At 40.6% G+C, this 17887-nt stretch overlaps 1 protein-coding gene across 1 annotated transcript in view; it reads left to right on the forward strand.

The window, feature by feature from the left end:
• Positions 1–17887, forward strand: part of ATXN7 (ataxin 7) — a 120042-nt gene that overhangs the window by 52816 nt on the left and 49339 nt on the right. The window contains 1 exon segment of the mRNA XM_048488401.1: positions 360–464. Within this exon segment, the coding sequence (XP_048344358.1) occupies positions 360–464 (105 nt within the window).

Consider the following 17887-nt stretch of genomic DNA (forward strand, 5'->3'; position numbering starts at 1 on the left):
AACTCTGCACTGAGAAATAGAGGTCACGTGTTTTTTTCCCCTTTATCTGTTTGTCTTGTCCAAAATGTGTGGTGCTTTTCCAAAAGTGACGTGACATCATTCTGCATCCCACCAGCAGCGGACACTAACCACCAACATTTTTTTTTTTTTACAGCTAGCTCATTCTGAAAGAAACGATCCATTTTGTAATATTTCATTGTGCGGTTAACGATGGCGTGTTCATTTTTTTTATCAACCCCTTCACGTGACCTATGGCTGCAGCGGTCTTTCTGGTGGTAGCCTCACGTGGTTCTTTTACTTGAAACTGCTCAAATCATTGCGATCAGCTGTGAGACATACGCTTTGTCTTTTTGTTTTAGATATGCCAATATTTGGTCTTTGCCCAGCTCATGATGATTTCTATTTGGTGATGTGTAACCACTGTAATCAGGTCGTAAAACCACAGGCATTTCAATCACATTATGGTAAGTGCTGAACTGTTTATTTTTTATTCGTATCATTAGAGGTGAGGTGAAATCGGGATTAAGCCTAGAAAATTTTCATGATCCATCTTTGCGATCTTTAAAGCTAATGCTGCCCGTGGCGTTATATAAATACAGTGCAAATATGAGTCATGCTGTCAATTAATGTTCTTCTACCATTAAAAAAAAACCCCTTCCTGTATTAATGAGTCATTGGGGTATAATGTCCTCCAATTAAATCATAATTAAAAATTAACCGAGTTGATATGAAAATGGCTTCGCATCAATTAAAAACAATTGCTGGATTTCCATTTTTTGTATAATAAACATTAATTTTTTGTGCAATAAACAATAAACTTTCAAGCTGGCCCCAAGTCAGTTTGCAAGCAGCAGAGAACTCAGGAGTTGCCGTTTAGCTAAGCATTATATCTAAATATGTGTGTGATTGAGTGGCTTGGAGAATATGCCTTGTTGGAGGAAATACAGTAATAGGCAATTTAAGATTAATAGCAGCAAGTATTTCAAGGGCAATTAATTTGCAAGAATTGAAACTTAGTGTGCAAACGGATAGTTACTACCTGTGGAGATTAACAGTACGATCTGGGAGGGGGGGGAATCCCTTAGGAGATGGCATGACCCCAGCGTTGGCGTAAATGCCACTTGCGCTGGCATAAGGGGCATTTATTCTGGCGCAGAGGAATTTTCGCTGACAATCCAGGAACCTGTGCCAGCTCCAAAAGTGGTGTTCCTGGGGGTGGTTGGGGGCAGCTTTATTCCGCTTCCTGAGCCCTTTTGGTCTAGGACAGGGGTAGGGAACCTGCGGCTCTCCAGATGTTCAGGAACTACAATTCCCATCAGCCCCTACCAGCATGGCCAATTGGCCATGCTGACAGAGGCTGATGGGAATTGTAGTTCCTGAACATCTGGAGAGCCGCAGGTTCCCTACCCCTGGTCTAGGAACACCCCTGTTTGTTGGGGCAAACTAATGCCAGCTAAAAGGTAGGCGCAGCCCTTGATGCTGCATAGAGCAGTTCCATGGAGGACAGGAGCATTGCTATCCCCTTTGCTGGCCGAAACTGGTTGAAGGCAGGGTGAGTGTGCCATCAGTGGCCGTGCCACAGCTACTCCCTCCTCCTTCAGGACTTCACTGGTCAAGGATGACCCCTTTAGCCAAAGAGGATTTTTTTTCCAAATTGACCTTAAAAGTTTCAAAAAAAAAAAGCTGAAACTTCACATCATGCGAGCGTAACACTAAATCCAACGTTTAAGTCGGCAGCTGAAGTTTTCTGCTTCGAGTGTAATTGACCCTCTGTTCCATCATGCACTTCTAATCATTCTTTTCTGCACACACAACAAATGGCACCTTTTGCAAACAAAACAAAAATCTTCGGTGTTTTAGAGTCAATATGACCCCATAAGCCTGTACGTCGTGTACTGTCATTTTCCCATTCATGCCGTTCTGAGCCAGTCGTTCTCCAGTAGTGTTTCAGTATTTTCCTTTTTTTTGTAACTAATACACGTTCGTGAATCAGCGAGGCAGAACTAAAATCGTTATCCTTCCAGAATACGTGAAACGATTATCGGTTTGCCAAAAACATTTTACAGATTTTTTTTTTCAACTCCTGATGTACCACAGAATTTCCACTGGTTGAACAGGATAAACCTTTAAAAAACGGAGGAGTCCAGATATGCTATTTATGTGCAGATCGTAGTGAATGTATTTGATGTAGCTTAATCAGGATGATGCTATGAATATTTCTCTGTGCTTCTAAAGTTACTTCAATTGAAAGCACGCCTCCTTGAACACCTCTTCCGTGTTGCGGGAGGAACAGCCGCTTGCTTTGGATCTAGTGCTGGATCATTTGTAAAACTAAATAAGATTGCAATAATACGACAAACTTGAGGTAAGGGAATTTTTGGCACACGGTTGTTCCAGAGCTCATAGGCTCTATCACATGGCAGGCTTTTAGTGTAACAAATGCTTTACTTGTTGGTGGTCATAATTAGCCTGGTTGTGGTAAATTGTATATAATCTGATCCTGACAGGCTGATGTTAGGTGGTGGTTATGGTGAAAAAAAATATGTAAATGCTACGAATAAGAACAGTTGGCGTGATTATTTCTGCAAAATATGTTGTAATCTGGGAAGATGTTGGAACTTTCAGTTTTCTACCTTCTTGAAAATTGAAACTGGCCTTGTGCTTGAACGGATTTTGCAAGGCGACCGTGCTGGTGCTAGAATCTGATAATGCTGCTGGCATCAAATAATCACTGGGACACCCTTGCTGCCTCCGTACCAAACCTTGCCCACAGTCACTTTGACATCATCATAACATGGATGTGTATGCCACTAGTAGAAGATTCATTATTGGAATGCTGATAAGATTTAATTGTCACTGGTGTTAGCAGCATATGTCAGAGTATTCATACTGCCAGTGGCAAGAAGATAATGTCAGGTTCACATTAAATACCATAGGGGCTATATGTTAGCATTCGTTGTAACCCTTACCTCTAAAGATCCATTCTGGAAGTCTTACTGTTGTGCATTAGGTAGGTTTCTGACTGCCTTAATGTATTCCCTCATGACTTAATGTGGAAAAATTGCTGATTTTTAAACAGCCCATCATTATTTATTATCACCTACATGAGACATTGGGAAAACCCATAGCATCGGTACCTAGTGAACCACTACCATGATTGCTCTTCCAAATTCTACCTGTTGTGTTAGCCCAGCAGTATTACATAGAAGAGCCTTATTCTCTGCTCTCCCCTCCAGCTCAATCGGGTAGTTTGTGCACATTAATCACAGTCACACATGTAATTGGGAGCCAGAATGGTGTAGTGTTTTAAGATCAGCAGATTCTGGTTTAGAGGATCAGGTTCGATTCCCCGCCCCTTCACATAAAGCCTGGTGGGTGACCTTGGACCAGTCATAGTTCTCTCGGAACTCTCTCAGCCTAAGTGGAGACTGGCAATGCCAGATCACCTCTAAACATCTCTTTTTCTTAGAAACCTTGAAGGTTCTTTCCACCACCACATAGTTAATTAACTTGCGTAACACAAAGTACATGCAGAATTGTGGTTTCTTCTGTGGTCCTGCACATCAGGTTCTTGTATACAGCTCATGTCGGAACTATCTGGTGCTGAAGCCCCCCTCCCCATAGACCCCCTTCATGGAAAAAGAACAACACATACTTGCTGAAGAGGTGGGGATGGTGCCATTTCTCTCAGTTTCTTTTTTTTAAAAAAAATAGTAGCATCAACGAGAAATTTCTCCATGGGTTCCTTCTAGTTTGCAAGCAAAGGCCTTTTTTCATTCCTCATTCCCTTCTTTTTTCTATCTCCCAAGTTTTTATTCCCTCTTGTCAGACCATATACCTGCACTGCAGCAGCTTATCTTTGAAAAATGTCATGGGTACAGGAGCAGAGTTCTCATCAGAGATGGGCACGATTGCTATCTTTTTGTTTTGGAGAAGAGGCACAAAGCCACTCCTGTCCATGTTCCCGAAGGTTCAGGAAACAGGCATGTCAGAATAGATCAGTGGTTCTCAACCTGTGGGTCACGACCCCTTCGGGGGTCGAATGACCCTTTCACAGGGGTCGCCTAAGACTCTCTGCATCAATGTTCTCCATCTGTAAAATGGATAAATGTTAGGGTTGGGGGTCACCACAACATGAGGAACTGTATTAAAGGGGTGCGGCATTTGGAAGGTTGAGAACCACTGGAATAGATCCTTCTCCTTCTGTACCATATGTTAAGAATGTGCACTGTTGGTGTCTGATTCAGTGACCAGGCCCCAGTGACTTCCAGTGCCTCCATTCTCCATGCTTATGTTGCATATGGGTGCCACTTTGGCCTCTCAAGGTTAGTGTCCAAAGCCTTCAGTTGTTGGTGAAGAAGATATTCTGCAGGAAGCTTCGGGCATGGCACAGGAGCTAGAAAGCTGGGGATGAGGAAATAAACACATAGGCTTCGCTGTAGGAAAGTCATATCAAAAGTTCTGCTCGTCTGTGAAGTTCGCTGGGGAGCTTTGGGCAAAACCTGTTAAGGAAAGTAAATTAGTTAAATTGATTAATTAAATCAAGCTGCCTCATAACATTTTTATGATGGCTAGAACGTGGGCTTCTTGAAAGAAAGAAAAAAACCCAAATACATCAAATAACTAGCTAGTAGGTTGCAACCAAACATAGGTTCTCTTTACATTCACACACTTTCTCTCCTGAATGGCATTTAGCAGCACATTAAGAAGAAAAAATGCACCCTTTTACCTAATAAATGCTTGCATGAATCCCATTCACTAATTAAAACAGAGCAAGTGATTTGGAGACAATTTTGTCGTCTTTAGTTGAATGTGAGAGAATTGTACTGACTCTACTGATTATTTTGGTGCTCCTTACATATTTTTACGTGAATGTGCTGAGTTTTTTTTTTGGGTGAGACAATAAGCTGTAATTTAAATCCATGATGAGAGCCAAATATTTACTGACATTGGTGAGATTGCCCAATTTCATGTTACTGTCTAATGAAGCACACTATAAAAACTAATCAAGTTTTATGATACCACTTAGCTCCTGGAAACAAATAGAAATGTTACAAGGTCAACAGATGTTTGAAAGGGAAAGAGCATATATAGATCGACGCATAATTTTCTAGCGGTTGTTATAAAACATTTAATCCGGTGTTTCTCAAAAGTTTAATTAAGGTATCACACAAAACATTTGTTTTGTGCTACCCGGAATTCAAACCATGTGTGAAGAGTTCAGGAACATTCTGAAAGTGTCAGTTGGAGGATGTGGCTCAGAACACAGGAAGGGCAGTTAGTGAGTGAGGGTTTAACTGAAGCTGAAGCCCAGTTCGTTTTTTTCCTGAAGTTTTCTTTTGTTAATTCGTTAGAGCAACTTGTAAGCTTGCCTGTTATATGTAATAAACTACAAAAAAGAAGAAGTTTCTATGAGTGTATTGAATCAATAAGCAATTCAAGTAGAAGGGGACTGTGGAGTCTTCCTTGACATGGTGGCAAAGCTGGAGGGATTTTGAAATACATCACCTTCCAGTGAGCATTTCTGTTGGCAAGCAAGTTAGAGTGTAAATTCTGTTCTTAGCAGTACAAACCACCAGCTTTCAGTTGGAATGTGCAGATGGACGCAAATCCAGTAGGTGAAAACCTCGATCTAAAAGGTGAATGAAGTGCAGGTCACACTAGGAAGTAGCCCCAGAATATGCACCCCATTTTTCTCAGCTGAGCCAGAATCAAGCAGCAGAGTGGTAGCTCAAGAGTTGGGAGCCATCGACAGCTGTTGAAATGGCAAGGGGAGTTGAGAGACATGGATGAGAATGACCAAGAAAGGTCTCGTAGTACACCCCAGAGGACTACCCAGAGTTAATGTCAACTTCAGACGGGATAGTATAGGATAGAACAGACGATTCCTCAGTACCAAATCCAGCACTGAGGATGGATGAGGATGTTCGCAAACGCTTATGCACGCGACAAGAAAACCACTCATGAACTTGCTGATGCAGGATAGACAGAGGGTGAGCTCGACGGGTGCAGCTTGGCAGAAGAGACAGTCTCCCCTGCAGGTATCAGCAGGGTGAGTCAGCGGAAAGCCTTTTTTAGCTTTGTTTTCGGAAGCTGCCTTGAGAGTAAAAATGAAGTTCCCCATGAAGAGAGCAAGTGAGGGCTGCTATGGCAACTTTATGCCAAGCTGGAGATTTCAGCTCAGCTTATTTCAGGTGAAAACTTTTCACACTTGGGGAAGAAGCTTCACCTATGAGAATTCTATGTCAAAAGGCAGGGCCTTAGTAACAGATTTGGAAAATCCTCGAGATCCAGTTGAGAGAAGAACTGAGGGAGCTTTTCCCTCAAGAGGAAGGAGAGAGCTACAGTGTTGCTTTATGGTTCTGATTTGGAAATCTCTATAGTTCAAAGCAATGGTATAGAGTATTGCAAAGGTTCAGTCCATAGAAGACTTCTTTGGCAACTTCGATAGCAAGAGAGCAATTTTTTTTCACACACTCCCCGAAGAAATCCTTTCAGCTCTTGTTCAAGCTGTCAAAGAGAATCTTCTAGATTTATCTGACTTTGGCTGCTTTCGCAGACCATGATGGTCAGCCATAAAAGCAAAGCGAAAGAAAACCAGCACGCTTTGTACTCAGAGAAGTAGGAGTAATTGTTTAAAACCAACCCGGTAGAAATATTGGAGTTTACGGCGTAAAGTGATGGAGAAAAAAGTTTGCTTCCAGAGACAGGACTTCTTTCCAAGGCCCAGTAAACCTAGACTGAAGATCTATACACCAAGCGAATATAATCTGCTTTTTTTGTGTGTGGAGAGAAAGGGGTCACTTCCAAATCACAACATGTGCAAGAAATAAGAGAGAAACAAGTATAAGAGTGCAACATGTTGGAAATAATCGGGTTTTGCGTGCAAAATGAAGATTGGGAGGAGATTAACCATTTGATCCACCAGGTAAGTTCCTGCTTTGTTCCAGTGAAGTGAGAAGAGTCGGGTCACCGTTCGCGATTTGGAAGGAACTCTGCTAAGTCCTGTGGAGAAAACTCCCATGAAGGCTGAACAACTAAGAGAGTTATGCTGGTGATGTGAGGAACTTGTTAAATCCACTGAACAAGAACCAAGAGTGAGAATGTGGGAGAGTTACAGCTGGTTGATGTAAATAGTGTGATATCGATGGAGGAATGAGACAGTGGGTTGGAGATCTCAGGGCTATGCGAAAGTGTTACTTGGGGAAGCTTCAGTGGGTGGAAGGTTCTGGTTGGACACAGGGGCAGATATATATAGTGCTCTATCAACAGAAAAGTTGCTGTTAAAGCAAATAAGTCATCAGTTGGTGGAAGCGATGCAGGTTACCCCACATGAAGGACCCCTCATGTACTTCAGATTATTCCGGTACTGATTCTTCCATATCTCGGTGATTCCCAGAATTGAAAAGGCGACATATATGCCATTGTACATGATCGTTTCTTGATATGCCTTTTATAATTGAGCAGATGTGTCGTAAAACCTCAATCTAGACAAATGAACGCGAAAGTAGTTATTAGGTCAAAAGGCCAAAACAAGCACTGAGAAAAAGAGAGAAACAGAAGGCTCAAAAGGGGAATTAGAAGATGTACATGAAAAGTGCTCGTTCCAGACTAGGATTCCTAAAGCTGAAAAAAAAAAACTTTAAGTCAATATATAGGGTGAGCAAAAAAGAAAAAGTGGGGTGGAAGTGAGTTGAATATAAAGCAAAGTTTCGAGTTAACTCAAGTTCCACAAATTGGAGGGGAAAGAAAGATGAGTCATTGCTAACTCCTAGTCTCAGCTTTCATGGAAGCTTGAAACTTCCATTTTGAGGATAAAGAAAATGTATGGTCATGAAAGGTCTGGAAAGCAGCTTTAAAAACTGAACAAAGATCATGCTACTCACTTTAAAAGAAGTTAGTGTGAAAAGGCAGAGGTTGCTTCTGGGAGAGCAGTATTCCAAAGAAAGCAAATCCTGAGAGATTTATATGCGGTTCAATCTGGCTTTATTGTATCGCCAAGCAAAAAATGGAGGCAGGGCTTCTTCTTGAGAAGGGAAAAGTAACCTTTACAGTTAGTAATTCCAAGAAAGCATGACAGGGAAGAAATTTTAGAACTGGCTTCATAGTGTCCCAATACTGGCTGGACACAATCTAGGAATGTAAGAAGGACTATGGAAAGAATTCAAAGGCAAGTTACCTTTTTGGCCAGGGTTGGACTAAAGCAGTCATAAGGATTTTTGCAAGACATGTGATGTGGCGTGTCAACGGGTTGGGCACGCTTACTGATAGAACTAGGTGTGAGCTACCGCATTCTTCACCCAGTAATTGATGAAATCCCTCTTGCAAGGGTCAAGTTTGGGACATTTTAGGTCCCTTTAATTCACTAAAAAGTAGTTCGGGAAAACAGTATATTGTAGTTATAGTTGACCATGCAACCAGATTTCCTTGTGCCTTTTGTGTGAGAAACATTACATCTGTAAGTCAGTTAGCTGGGCAAGGCCTTTAATGGAATTTGTGTCCAACATATGGGTGTGATGAAAGTGCCGCATTAATGACTGATCAAGCCCTAATTTGATGTGTCATCACAGGTGATGAAAAATTTTCTGTGAGTCATGGCTGAGGTTCAGCATGCCCCCTCGTAGTGGCCGTATAACCCTCAGTCAAATGGTTTAGTGCGGAGAGGGCCATTCAGAACTACGGACAATTGTTGAAGTCTTCATGTACTAAAGCATTCAAATTCAAGTGGGATCAAGCGGCACATTCATATTTCGACGCTTGCTCTCCGTGATTCAGTCCAAGAAAGCCTAGGATTTGTAGTCCAAATCAGTTATTGTTTGGTAGAGATATTCAGAGGTCCTTTTGGGCTTAGCTAGAGCAAATTGGGGAAGGCTTTTACTCGACAATCTCCTTCGTCCCAAGCGATGTAAATGCATATTTCATGTGAGCTGCTAAAGAATCCTCTGCAGGAAGTAAGGACAGCTGCAGCAGAGAATTTCGAAGCTAAGGCTCAGCAAAAGCAAAAAAGACTCTACTTTGATAAAGTTAAGGTTGTGACCACTATTTCAGTGTGGTAATAAAGTTTTATTACTGTCAGTGGATAAGCCTGTTAAGTTGGATGTGGCCTCTGGAAGGGGACCTTATGTGATAATACTGGCTACAGGTTTTACCCAATGACAATTATGTAATTCGCAAGAAGATGATGGGCAGAGAACTGTGCATGCGTAATAGGCTTGAAACCCAGATTGCGAGAGATCTGTAATGACTTTTCCAGTTACAAGTTGACACTAACGCAGATGAGCTTTGTGGAATGGAATTTTGAGGAAAGTGTTCTGATGTGAGTAAAGTCTCAATTTCAGATGGCTTTATCAGAAGGGCAAATGCGTGCTGCTAGACATTTGTTGCCAAGGACTTTGAATTGTTGTTTGACCGAACAAGTCTTCGGTTTGACTCAAGACCTGGATTCTCCACTCAATGGCATTGACACTGGAAGTGTCGCGATCCTATTAAAACCAATACACCACCATACCCTATTAATCAATCGTGATGAAAGAAGTTGTGAGAAGCGAGGTTAAACAAATGTTGAAGTGGGATATTATTGAGCCTAGTAACAGTGCAGGTATGGGGAGCACCGAAGTACTCAGTGAAGAAAAAGCAAGGTCTGAGGGTGACCCTCCTGAATTCAGACTGTGTGTAGACTTGCTTTAGAAAGGTTAATCTAATGATCAACTCTTGATCCTTATCCTCAACAACCCCGCTTCTGGAGTGGTGAATTGGTGGAAAGGATTTAGCTGAAGTGCTAAGTTTATAAGCCACCTTGGATCACTGTTCAAAGCCCGGCGTATTGGCAAATCTCCACTCAACTAAAAGAAGCCTCCTGAGAAAAACAGCCTTTGTATGCAGGCAGGCTTCTGGGCATTTTCAATTTAAGAGAATGCCTTTTGGGTTAAACGGAAACGCCATTCCCAAAACCTTCTTCCCCACAGAGGTTGATTGATTAAGGTTCTTACTGGTTAGATTATGCCTTTGGTTATCAGGATGATATAGCCATCATGTCTGATTCCCCTCGGGAGACCCATTTGAAACATATACCTATCGGTTTCGGTGCAGCAGAAGGTCTCAGGAAGCCATGGGTTAACTTTGTGAGACCCGATAAGTGTCAATTTGGATGGAAGGAGGTGATATACCTTGGTCACTGTGTCGGCAACGGTCAAATTAAGCCTCTTGAAGCTAAGGTTGCCACTATTAAGAATTGGCCTATTCCAACCACAAAAGGATATTCAGTCCTTTTTAGATTAGTTGGTTTTATAGAAAGTTCATAATTTCAACTAAGTGAACTAGCTACACCATTATCAGACTTATGTAAAAGCGTTTAGCTCCATTTAAAGTTGTTTGGAGCTTATAGATGTCAAACTGCTTTTGACGGGGTAAAAAGGGCTGTTGTAAATGCTCCAGTATTAGCTGCTCCTGATTTTAACAAACCATTTGAAGTGTATACTGATGCTTCGAAACGAGGTTTAGGTGCTACATTAGTTCAGAAAGGCGAAGACCAATTGATGCATCCAATAGTTTTCCTTAGTAGAAAGCTGTTACCTAGAGAATGTGCATACTCAATCCATCGTGAGAAGGAATGCCTCGCCATTTTGTGGGCAATCAAAAAATTACATCCTTACCTAATAGGGTCTAAGTTTATTGTAAGGTATGACCATAATCCGTTGGCCGTTTTGAGCAAGATGAAAAAAAGCAATGCTCGGATTTTGAGATGGTCCTTAGCCCTACAAGATTATGAATTTGAGGTTCGACATATAAAGGGTAAGGACAATATTATTGCTGATGCACTAAGTCGTCAGGGTAATGGTTAATTATATATAATTGCCTGTATGATATGATTGGATCTAACTGAAATTTTGAGACATTTAGCCCCTAAATTTCAGCTGAAAAGGGGCATGTGAAGAGTTCAGGAACATTCTGAAAGTGTCAGTTGGAGGATGTGGCTCAGAACACAGGAAGGGCAGTTAGTGAGTGAGGGTTTAACTGAAGCTGAAGCCCAGTTCGTTTTTTTCCTGAAGTTTTCTTTTGTTAATTCGTTAGAGCAACTTGTAAGCTTGCCTGTTATATGTAATAAACTACAAAAAAGAAGAAGTTTCTATGAGTGTATTGAATCAATAAGCAATTCAAGTAGAAGGGGACTGTGGAGTCTTCCTTGACACCATGGGTTAGAGTTCCTCGTCTGCTTTGGGTTTTAGCGGAATTATATGAAACTCCTCAGCTTCCAGATTAGCATTTTTGTGATCTGCCTAGAACAGTGGTGGTGAACCTACGGCACTCCAGATGTTCATGGACTATAATTCCCATCATCCCCTGCCAGCATGACCAATTGGCTCGCCACCACAGGCCTAGAACATTAAATGAACAGCTTGACCAGTTGTGACTATCAGAACTCAAGAAGAGCCCTGCTGGATCAGACCAGTGGTTCCTCTAATCCAGGGGTCTGCAACTTGCAGCAAGCCATGCTGGCAGGGGTTGATGGGAATTGTAGTCCATGAACATCTGGAGAGCCACAGGTTGCAGACCCCTGCTCTAATTCTTTTCACACAGCGGCCAGCCAATTTCCCTGGAGGACCAACAAATGAGGCATAGAGGTCAAGGCCTTCCCCAATGCTGCTTCCTAGTACTGGGTGTCTAGAATCCTTTATTATTCCTGTTTATATTTAGTCCTAAGCTCTTCCTGACAGCACAATTTTGATGTGGTAATTGCCAGTCTTGGGGGCCTCAGCTATTGAGATCAGCACTCTGCACCCTGCTTTAATACGTTGTACTAAGAAGCCTATCACTATAGTTATGACAGTCCAACTGTACTGATTTCACCAAACCAAGGAAAGGCGCATCCGTGCGTTAAAGCCTTGTTTTCAGATGTGAGGCTAGTGAAAAGTAGAACAGCTATCAACTAGGACTTGCTCTTGGATTAAGATCTGATCATTTACTGGCATAGTATGCAGAGTTCCTTTGGTGGGGAAAAAACATCAAAAGGGGAGGCAAGGTTGTAAATGTTTGGGTTTCTTTTTCTCAATCTGACTCATCTAATCACTCTGACTGTACGGTCCCCAGCCCAAGTCTCCAGACAGATGGGCAGAGAGATACAAGTTTTAAGATGGCATTTTTATTTCTTGCATATAGTCTCACTGCTGTTAAATGAGCGGGGATTGGGAACTTTTTGAAAAGGAGAGGTATACTTATTGTCCTTTGCACGGGTCTGGCGCTGAACTTCATAGGATCCCAGGGCAGTGCAAAGTCACAATCCCATTCATGTGCTCTACAATATAAAGTTAGACTGCATAATAATCTGTTGGTTAGGACAGTCACTTTTACCTGTTTGTATCACAGGTGGCTGTGTGTATAAAAATACTTTCCGAAAAGCATGTGGGTTTTATGTTGGTATCCAGAACTCTAAATCCTCCATCTGTTATAGTTGAGTTGCCAAAGTAACATGTATAGTACTTCCTTTTCCCCTCATGAAAGGGACCCTCAGCCTAGTGAGCCCATGCCAAACCGACACAAGGTGGCTATCTACCCAATGCTTGAGTTAATTTTATAATTTAGCAAATTACCATTAGAAGCTTTGGCCAGTTCCACATAAATACTTTTCCATTCTTCAAACAGTAGTTCACCAAGTCTGAATTCCAGCAGCTGGATTTTAATCTCTAGTTCTAGTAATGGCTGATTTAATTTCTTCTTGGCAAGGCTCTGTGAAATTCTATAGCTGTTGCAAGAAACACTCTGGCACGTCCCCAGAAGCGTTTTGCACTTTTGAGTTGAGTGTAGGATTTGTTTCAGTGAAGATACTTCAACCAATTACTTGTTTGAAAATAGCACATCATTTAATAAAGCAGCAATACTGGGACAGTCATTCCTATAAAATAAACAAACCCGCGATGTTGGTGGGACTTAAAAACATGACTGTCGTTTTATTAGCCAGAATAGCAAAGCAAAATAAAACCTCCCAGCCACTGTGAGAAATAAGGCAGGCCACAGTTGCATTTGCTGCCTTGTTGTGGAATTAGAAGCTGTCTGCCGTGTATAAATTTTAATACAATACCCTATGTTGCGATGTTTTGCTTTGCAGTTGAGACTATAAACACCAAAGACCCGATGTTTTTGTTTTAATGCAATAACAGCTCTTGATTGTGGGAGCTTTTTAATACTCATAAATTAGCTGTGCCTGATAAAATGGCTGTGGTTCAGTTTACCGCATGATCTGTAATTAATATTATTGTAGTTGGAGTACAGTGTGTGCCAAAACACTGAGCGTAAAATAAGTCTAGTACTTTTTGTTCTCTTCTGGCCTTACGTTGATTAGTATGAATTGAGTTTCATGCTAATATGTCAGATCAGCTGTATGCAGTGCAGAAGTCAGGGTATGTATGGGGGAGGGGGAGCTCTCCCTTCCAAAGGTGACAACTTCAAGTCCAATCAAGCATTTCATTAAAAAAAAACTATATGTAATTTTGTGGATTGGATCCAACCGGCTTTTCCACTTTAGAAAAAGAGAAGGCGGAGTTCTCTTTGACAACCAAAGAAGGTTATGCCAGACTTCATGAGATTTGCACAGGCTAAAGCCATGTTGAACAGGGGCTGTAATATGGAGGGAAATTGGGTGAAATTGAACAGAAAAACTGGGCTGGATCAAACACATGATCCTTCTTATCACTTTTTTTTTTGGTACAAACTCTTGTTGCATAAAAAGACTCCCAGTGTGTTTTTGCAACGATATGTCTGTTTGCCAGGTTTAAAAGGCCCAAGCTAGGTCTCTTTCTCTTTCAAGCGTCTGAGCGATATTGATTCAGACTGCAAATAGGGACTTGCATGAATGAATACAGATATATATATATTTCACCACACATCTTAGAAGTAGATTTAAGAAGGTAACCCTGGAATTCTTCTCCCCTGGTAATCCAAGCAGAGTGAATATTTTTGAGTGGAGAAGCTGTCAACCTTCCAATTGCCCCAGCCTGTACCTCGTACCTCACTGAAGTAAATGTATAACCAGTGGAATTGAGGTGATCCTCCCTTTCTCTCTGCCGTGTTTGATCTCAGAGATTATCACACGAGTGGCTTTTCATAGTTTAACCATAAAACATTAGAATGTTATGAAACTCCTCATGAGAATAGGATATGGGCAGGGAGAAATTTGGTGAGGAAGAAGCAATCTTATATACAAATGTTAAGATGTTCTTAATAGTACAACTCATATGGCATTTGGCTATTTGAAAAGATTCCAGTTTGTTACGGATTTCTAAATTATTTTAAAAATCAGATAGACTTTTCTTGTTGTTAATACAGCTTTGACTCAGACTTTTATTCAGAGGTTCATGTGTTAACTGTAGTCCTCAAAATCTAGAAGGAATGGAATATACACCCCCAATCCCTTTTCCCTTCAGACTTCCCCAACTGTAGGATCACTTCAGAGTTTTTGAAGTAAATCCACCTCAGAACTAGGGGTGGGAATTCTTCTCCCACGCAAAGTTTAAATTCCCCTCCTTGCTAGAGAGTGGTCTATCTCTGACCCCATCTCTCTTATTCAGCCAGCTCCCGCTGCTCTACACACAGAGACTAGCTCTGTTATTAGGCTAGGGATTCTTCTTTCCCTAGAAGTTTATTCCCCTCTTTGGCTAGAGTAGGATCCTTTTCCCCAAATACTCTGTTCCTGTCAATACTAGAGGTCTATACACAAACGCTAAAAATGTCTGTACCAAGAATCCTCCCCTCCAATAATTCCAAGAATCTGGTTCCAAGAATCCTCCCCTCCAATAATTATGTCAGCAGCTCTAACTGGGTTCTAAACTCCACCCACTCCCAGCCTGTCACTCACACATACAAGCTCTGTGAGAAATTGACCCTTAACAGTCAGGTTTTTTCTTGCCTTTACATGCTCCTAGCTTTGAAATAGTATTATATACGGAATGGAGGGTTTTTTTCTTCCTTAGTTCTGTCACAGAAGCGTTCAGTCATGAATGCCCGCTTAACAGCTAAATATAGGTAGCATTTGTTTAGATCCTTCCAGAACCCCAGGGCTTTGACTAAGGTGATCTATAAGTTAGCTTACATATAACCTGTTGATGCATGCAGAAGCTAATATTTTGTGTTAATAACTATACTATGTGGTTGGGGAGAAGTGGATCTGTTGTCTTTTGGTTCTTGTATGCACATTATGAATAAACAGAAATTTTGTGGAATGTTAAAGAACTAGCACATTTTATTCTATTATGTTTTTGTAGCACAGAGCCGTTTTTCTCTTGATGCATCTGGGTTCTATAGTCTGTTAACAATTATACTAGTATTAAACTGTGTTAGTCTTTAAGGGGCCACAAGACTCCGGTTTATTTTCAACTGCAATTGACTTAATGTCGTGTCTTCTCAACAATATGTTGCCCGTTGTGAAGTGTCTGCCCACTGAAGAGTGCACACAGACAGCTTACTCTGTAGAAAATGTGCTCATTTTGTAAATAAGGGCTAAAATGCTACAATATGGATCATTTCAGTTGCCTTTACATTAGCCCATGGAACCAGTGATTGCTCTTCTCGTTGCTGACTCATTCTGCAGCTACAGACTTGACTTTGGTTCTTCCTGTCCCTCAATGCATTGCTACTGCATTTAGTCATTATTTCCTGGTTCTTGGTTGAGAGAAACTGATAGTTTATTCTGTGCTTGCTGTAGGTCAAGCTTAGTGTATACTGATGATGTTTTAAATTGGTTTTTGATAATTTTCATTCCCTTTTTTAGGTGGAAGGTACATCATTTTAATATAGCTTTGAAAAAGTTGTTCTAGTTTATTTAAAATATTTACAGAATGCATTCTTCCACTCCCCCACTCCCCCCAATGTGATTGATAGTGACCTGCCTCTTATCCTGCGATGTCTAAATCCATACTGGTGCCCTTTGGTGTGAGGGACTTTGTGAAAGTATAAATCTTCTTTTGGAAGTATAAATCTTCTTGATCACACTTGTCAACATTTTTAACTAAAATACCCTAGAAGAACTTCAGAAAGCTGGTGAGTCAGGGCTTTGTTTATTATTATTATTATTATTATTATTATTATTATTATTATTATTATTATTATTATTATTATTATTATTATTAAATTTAGTATACTGCCCTATCACTATGATGATTCTTATTGTGCACGGTTTTTCCCCACTATAACCTTAATAGTTCCATGTTTAATAGCTGTTTCTACCAACTTGCCCAGAACAGAAATCAGATTAACTGGCTTGTTATTTCCCAAGTTCCTCTTCCAAAGTTATCATTGTGTTTACTATTTTCTAGTCCTCTGGTAAGGAGCCCAGTTTTAGTGCCAAGTTGTATGTTTATTGGTGGGAGATCAGATTTCATATCTGAGTTCCTTCAGAGCCCTCAGTTATTTGTCCACCAGCTCTAGAATGTCATTTTTCATTTCTTCTGTTTAACTCGAGTCTTCTGATGTTTTACCTGAAAACAGCAGTTGTGGTAAACCTTCCCACATCATCCATGTAAAGATATATTTAAAGACGTTTTAATTGTCTGAATTTATTTTAGGATTAAGTTCCTGAAGTCTGTAATGCAAGATCTTGCATTCCTTTTTATCCTCTCTTTTGGATTTGGATTTTAATTTGTATACCACCCTATCCCGGAAAGGCTCAGGACGGTGAACAATGTCATAATAATATGATACATCATAACATCATACAGTACATAACAATACAGTGCAATAATAAAACTAATCATCCCAACAACAATAGTTTCAGTAGACAACAGTATATCAATATCCAGTTAGCAAAATATCAAATTAACAATACACAACATTCCCGTATCAAATTGATCCGAACACAACACCATTAGTATAAAAGAACATAATAACATTACATAATGTCAATATCACAAGGCAAAAACATCATAACATCACAACATCTATAATGATAGCAGCATGATAACATGTCCATCTAAGAGCATTCAAAGTATTATAACAAAAAAAACATAATAGCAATAATATCAGCTTAATTACGTGAATAACATAAATAAACATAGATGGTGACTTAATCAACTACCCCCATAGCCTAGGATTAGCAATTACCACTGCAGTGCTTAATAAGTTATACTAAATCTAGTAACTAATCAATCCCTATCCCCCTTACCTAACACTACCTACAATAACTAGGAATAAACAAATTTACTGACTAAATACTAACACTGACTGAGTACCAACACTACTTAAAAACATCCAAAGCTATCTCCACTAACAAAGAAACAATGTCGAGTATCATTTTCAGTTTTTATTAAGACCAAATTAATGGTATATACAAATATATCACCCCAACTATTTATCACATCATTGCGTAGAATTCTGACGTTGATAATTAAATCTGCACATTAGGGCTATGTGCAGAGAAGGAAGATTGTTCAACAAGTTTAGGGAAACACCCAAGTTTTTCAGGAATGTCATGAGCAGTCAGTTTTCTAGTAACTTTCAAGATGCTTCGACAGGAGGAAGGAGACTTTTGAAAGGAAAATACAAAAGTAGATGGGAAAGGCAGATGCTGAACACTAGCAGTGTTGGGCCGCTGCTCTCCCTTTGCTCAGTCCCCCTTCCAAGCCACCAAATCCTTATCACCACTAGAAGGCAAAAAGGAGGTCAGCCAAGCAATGCGAGCATTTAACATCAGCAGTGTTGGGACCATCCTCTATCCTCCTCCATCCACTCAACAACAACAAGCCTTTATTGGCATACAACCTCCATCCACTCCCTCTTGCTGTTTCCTTTTCTTATCAACTCCCAGGAGGTAAAGAAGAGGATTGTTGCTGGTCATTGATCAGCAGTGGTGGGTTAGCTGGGAAGGTGAACTTGGGCGTTGGTTGGCAGTCCCATGGACTGG

The sequence above is a fragment of the Sphaerodactylus townsendi genome, linkage group LG03, assembly GCF_021028975.2.
Source record: "Sphaerodactylus townsendi isolate TG3544 linkage group LG03, MPM_Stown_v2.3, whole genome shotgun sequence".
Lineage (NCBI taxonomy): Eukaryota > Metazoa > Chordata > Lepidosauria > Squamata > Sphaerodactylidae > Sphaerodactylus > Sphaerodactylus townsendi.